This window comes from Rhinolophus hipposideros (assembly GCF_964194185.1).
Source record: "Rhinolophus hipposideros genome assembly, chromosome: 19".
In the NCBI taxonomy this organism is placed as follows: Eukaryota; Metazoa; Chordata; class Mammalia; order Chiroptera; family Rhinolophidae; genus Rhinolophus; species Rhinolophus hipposideros.
Window position 1 is genome coordinate 9,739,135 of NC_138065.1, and position 6,000 is coordinate 9,745,134.

General features: G+C 51.7%; 1 protein-coding gene across 1 annotated transcript in view; it reads left to right on the top strand.

The window, feature by feature from the left end:
* The window catches only part of NGF (nerve growth factor), a 51,662-nt gene extending 46,187 nt beyond the window's left edge, over positions 1-5,475 (top strand). The window contains exon 3 of the mRNA XM_081025167.1: positions 4,579-5,475. Coding sequence (XP_080881293.1) covers positions 4,591-5,316 — 726 coding nt within the window. The 5' untranslated portion in view covers positions 4,579-4,590 and the 3' untranslated portion in view covers positions 5,317-5,475. The remainder of the gene's footprint in view (positions 1-4,578) is intronic.
* The last annotated feature ends 525 nt before the right edge of the window (positions 5,476-6,000 follow it).

A 6,000-nucleotide genomic window follows, 5' to 3' on the forward strand; every position in this document is an offset into this window, starting at 1 on the left:
CCCTCCACCAGCAAAATATTACGACTCGCTAAAGGCTCAGATGATGGTCAGCATTTTTAGCAATAAAGTATTTTTAATTCAGAAATATGTATTTTTTGATATAATGCTATTGCACATTTAATAGACTACAGCATAGTGTAAACAAAACTTACATGCACGCGGAAACCAAAAAAATTCATGTGACTCACTTTATTGCGGTGGTCTGTAACCAAAGCCACAATATCTCCGAGGTATGCCTGTAATTTCTTAAACTCAAAGAAGGTCAGCGTTGGAAGATACCTTAAATGTTACCGCTCAGCTGGAGAAATTAAGGAGCACAGAAGGCAGGAGACTTGTCCACACATTCACTGATTCTTAGAGGTGGAGTTACCTGCGAGTGCTAGGTCAGCTGGACACAACAAAGAGGAAGGAGGCTTTTCTGCCTTCGGGGAGCATGCCCTCAAGAAGGGAGGATAAGAGGAGGACACAACTATAATAAGAGAGCCTGAGGGAAATGCTTTTAGAGATGGGGAGGGGAGAGAGTTTGTCTCTTTGGAAATAGGAAAAGCTCCCCCGTGGAACTGGCATTTCTGTGTGTGTTTAAGAGAACAGGAAGGGCTCCAACCTGCAGAGGTGGAGAGCAGAAAAGGCACATGGAGGGCTGGGGGGGACGATGCCCCTAGCACAGAAGAGTCTGAACCAGAGCCAGAGGTGGGGTGGGAAGAACAGAGTGAGCCTATGAGGCGTTCTGAAATGCAAAATACACAAGGAGAGCAGACGGAGGGCAGGGCCTGTTGACTCACTAGACAGCCAGCTCATCACTGGGTCCTATAAGTGGGGTGATGTGATCACAGCAGTGCTCTAAGAGGTTCAGTGGGCAGCCTGGGATGGAAAGCACTGGAAGAAGAGAGATAATGGTCCAGGACATCACGTGGGAAACTGTTGCATGATCTGAACTGGCAGCATGGAGGTGAGAATGGAAGTTACAGTTTCAAGAGATGCTGTTGAACCACAGCCTAAAGGGCTGGATCGGGGGCAGGGGGTGTGGATGAAAGAGCAGGGTCCAGTCCTGAGCTGAGGTCTGGAGCTGGTGGATGAAGCAGTCGTGGCCCCAGTAACAGGAAGAAGGAAAATATGGAGAAACGCGTTTAGGAGGATGGGGAGAAATGTGTGTAGAGAGAGGAGTTGTGGGACTGCCTGGTAAATCAGTAAGTGGCCCCCAAATGGGCTATTGAGCGAGGAAGAGGAAAAGGGATATGGTGATGAGGACTGTGAGTATGAAGATTTCTGTTTCCCGTGTCTTGCTTTTAAAATGTCAGAGTCCATGGAGAGTTGCCCATCAGGCAGCTGGACTTTCAGAACTGGCTTTCAAAAGCGCAGTTGGGCTGGAGATCCTGGTACCGGCCTCAACTGCCCAGAAATGTCAGTTTCTTTAGAAGAGGACGCACTCACCAAAGGGGAGACTTTAGGATGAGGTGGGGACCTCTGGAAATGGGAAACAGGGAGCAATCTGGCCCGCATTCCCCCCAAAACCCTGCCTTTTAGTCTTTTCTTTTTTTATTGGGGAAGGAGAACAGGACTTTGTTGGGGTACAGTGTGTACTTCCAGGACTTTTTTTTTCCAAATCAAGTTGTTGTCCTTTCAATCTTAGTTGTGCACGGTGCCGTTCAGCTTCAAGTTGTTGTCCTTTCAGTCTTAGTTGTGAGGGCACAGCTCAGTTCCAAGTCCAGTTGCCGTTGCTAGTTGCAAGGGTCACAGCCCACCATCCCTTGTGAGAGTCGAACCGGCAACCTTGTGGTTGAGAGGACGCGCTCCAACCAACTGAGCCATCCAGGAGGCAGCTCAGCTCAAGGTGCCGTGTTCAATCTTAGTTGCAGGGGGCCGAGCCCACCATCCCTTGCGGGACTCGGGGAGTTGAACTGACAACCTTGTGGCTGAGAGCCCACTGGCCCATGTGGGAATCAAACCGGCAGCCTTAGGAGTTAGGAGCACGGAGCTCCAACTGCATGTGAGCCACCAGGCTGGTCCCCTTTTAGTCTTTTAAAAATGTATTTCTCTATCCAAATTCTAAGTGTTACTAATTTGGATACAAAGGGATGAATATCAGTTTCATTTCTTCTCCCTTCATCTACCTGATAAGAGACACTGAGAAGCAGCAAAAAATGAAACAAGAAAAGGAGCAAAAGCAAAGGGCTTGAATTCACGGCCCACTGAATAACAAGTTCTCTGACAGTTGGTTGGACATTTGTCTGCAAGGCCATCAGCCGACAAATCCAGTGGTGGTCAAAAGCCCAGATGTGCCACCGCCTGCTCTGTGTGGCCTGAAGAATTGGAACAAACACAAACATTTTCACAGTAACCAAAGAGAAAAGAATGTGGCGGTTTTATTCTTGGTATCTCACCAAAGAGCTGTCTATTTCCAGCTGCAGAAAAGCACAGTACTGAGAAGAATGTGTCACTTTAAAATATTCGGAATGCAGTGTTGGGCCATAGGCACGAAATCCAAAAGAAGCCATGCACCGTGGTGGCAAGAGGGCAGATGGAGAGCCTCCCTGACCATCCGCATTCACCCTTCCATCCACTCTCCTCGGAGTTCTTGAGGACATACTACTACATGCCAGGCACTGCACCTGGCCCCGGAAATATTTAAATGCAAACGGCACAGCTTGCAAAGCTCTCAGGGAGACAGGCATGAAAACAATTATCCATGCCATGACACTAAGAGGGTGACAGAGTTACATATCTGAGACAAGGGAGGTGCACGCCCAGGGATGGAGTGACTAGCTGCTCTGCCCTCCAAGTCAGTGGGGAGACAGGCTCAAATCGTTATGCTTTGAAAGAAGCCTGACAGAGGCAAAACAAGGTGCTGTGAAAAGACGTGGCTGGAGTGTGCTCGGGGAGTGAATAAGCCACAATAATTGAAGAAGACCAAAGCCTTTGATGACAGCAATGACTCAGAATTAACTCAGATTTTGTGGGCGCCTATTTAATCCCATCAGCAACCTGGTGAAATGATGTTTATTGCTCCGTTTTGATCAAGGAGGAAAGAAAGACTTAAGTGACTTCCGTTTGCTAACAAGTAGCCGATCCAGGAATCCAAGCAAAGTTTTCTAATCCCAGATCCAATGCCGAGTTCTTTTCATTACATTGATTTAGTAGGCAGACACACACACACACACACACACACACACACACACTGACTTCTGAAGTTGAGAATAGAAAGAGATCATTTTTGATTGGAGTTGTCTGAGAAGGCCTCAAAAAGAAGTTGGTATCTGTGCCAGGCTGGACAAGTGGGCAGGGAGCAGAATGACCTGTGGGAGCGAGGGTGGGGAGAGATGGAGGAAGGGACAGAATTGAACATTTGAACACCCTCTATAGGGGATGCCCCTAACGCTACAAGAAGATCCGGGGAAGCTCCACAGAGGAGGTGACATTTGATATCCATCTATGAGTGTGAATCGGAGCTCACCAAAAGTGAGCTCAAGGACAGAGCTAGTTCCACAGTGACTTGACCCAGCGGGTGGCCACTGGTGGGCAGCTCTATGCAGTGTGGAGCCCTGTCCCATGCTCAAGAGGGGTTTGTACTGCCTCTTGGGGGACAGATATTATAGATCTATGCCATTTGATTTATACTCACATGAAAATAAATAATCAAAAGAAAAGACATGTTTAGGAATGAAAGAGAGTGAGGGAGGGAGGAAAGAAGGATGGAAGGGTGGACCCCTCAGTAAAGGGTCAGGTTTGGATTCTCTCTCTGTTCTAGTGTTTGCTAGAGATGTTAAGCCTATTAGTTAATTTTCTGTGGATCACTTTCCTTGTCTACGAGAGATGATAAACCCTAACCTAACCCACAGACTAATGAGAAGCTAAAAACGAACACGTTTGAAATTGTTTTAAAATGTCACACAAAGAGAACAGGTTATCACTGTTCTGTTTATATGTGAGGGCAGCTGACTAATCAAGATGGTCCCGGAACTGGACACTTTTGGGCCAAACAAGATGTTTCATGGATGTAACAAGGGTTCCGTCACCGGATGTCAGAGCTGAGGCAGGGCTGCTGTCTGAAGAGGGCATGTCCTAGCTAAGGCTTCCAGACAAGTCCCAGGCAGCTGTTCCCACTGCTCTCCGGGGGATTCCAGCCATTAGGCAGGACGCAGTGGTGGGGAGAAGTGGCCGGCACACCCCACCTGCCTCTCCGATGAACACACATGCGCACATGCCGCCTGCTCACTGCTGCTCAAGCTGGCAGGCAGAGAACTGCAAGGATTCTGGAAGTGATGTCCCAAGTTCGTTCCAGGCCACAGGGCAGCCTTTCGGGGGGGCTCTGTCCCCTTCCTGGAAAAGCGCACCCCTTAGATGGCATGGCCCCGTTGACGCCTATCGTCCCCCGTCCCCATGTCATTGTTGCTAGCACCCCCTTCCACGCTCCAAAGTGTCCGGGTTTGAACGGTCAATTCCAGGGCCGCCTTGGCTGGCGACAGAGCAGGGGCGGCCTCCGGGTGGGCCTCTCGGAAGGTCAATGCCGAGCCCACCCAGAACCTGCCCGCCGCACCACACAGCCCTCCGTGAATAACCCTCGTTTCTGTTTCATTTCAGGTGCATAGCGTAATGTCCATGTTGTTCTACACTCTGATTACAGCTCTTCTGACGGGCATCCAGGCAGCGCCGCGCGCGCAGAGCCATGTGCCAGCAGGACGCGCCGGCCCCCACGCCCCCTGGACCGGCCTCCAGCATTCCCTGGACACAGCCCTCCGCCGAGCCCGCAGCGTCCCGGCCGGGCCGATAGCTGCCAGGGTGGCCGGGCAGACCCGCAACATCACTGTGGACCCCAAACTGTTTAAGAAGCGGCGCCTGCGCTCCCCACGCGTGCTGTTCAGCACTCGGCCCCCGCCGGTCACGGCCGACGCGCAGCCCCTGGGCGTGGAGGCCGCGGGCTCCGCCTCCTTCAACAGGACTCACAGGAACAAGCGCTCGGCGGCGCACCCCGTCTTCCACAAGGGGGAGTTCTCCGTGTGCGACAGCATCAGCGTGTGGGTGGGGGACAAGGCCACGGCCACGGACATCAAGGGCAAGGAGGTGATGGTCCTGGGCGAGGTGAACATCAACAACAGCGTGTTCAAACAGTACTTTTTTGAGACCAAGTGCCGGGACCCCAATCCCGTGGACAGCGGGTGCCGGGGCATCGACGCGAAGCACTGGAACTCGTATTGCACCACGACCCACACCTTCGTCAAGGCGCTGACCATGGACAACAAGCAGGCTGCCTGGCGCTTCATCCGCATCGACACGGCCTGTGTGTGTGTGCTCAGCAGGAAGGCGGGGAGACGAGTCTGACCGCACGCGCGCCCCCTCCCGCCCCAGCGCCCCTCCACACGCTCCTGGGCCCCTCCCTACCTCAACCTGTAAATTATTTTAAATTATAAGGACTGCATGGTAATTTATAGTTTATACAGTTTTAAAAAAAAAATCATTATTTATTAAATTTTTGGAAGCATCCTGTGTACCGCCACGCGGGTCCTTTTCCCCAGGGTGACCATCTGGGGACGACACAGGGTGAATTGTCTACAGTGCCCCCTGGCTCCCTCTCCGTGGGGCCTGTAGCCCTCAGCCCACCCCAGCCAGCACCGCCACTTCCGGGAAGGCTAACTGGTTTCAGATATTAGCCTAAGCGGGCTGATTAGGAGGGGAAGCCTGCTGCGTGGCCACTTTGCTCTGCATTCTACCCAAACTACCCAAGCCTTGGGGTCCCTGCCCCCCACCCCGCTCCCCACTCCCAGCCTGGATCCATAAGCCTTGATTGTTCCACTCTGTAAGTTTGTGGGGTCTCACCAGAAGACTCCATCCTGGAGGGACCCCCTCACTCTGCAAGGAGGAGATGTGTACCAAGGACCTGTGAGCCTGGCTCTCTTCTAGGGGGAGACCTGTTTGTGGTTGAAAAGCTGTCTGGCAGAACCGTAACAAAAGAATGTCTGAGCCCTGTCGCGGTCTATCTGATTTCATGGTAAGACTGCCCGGGCA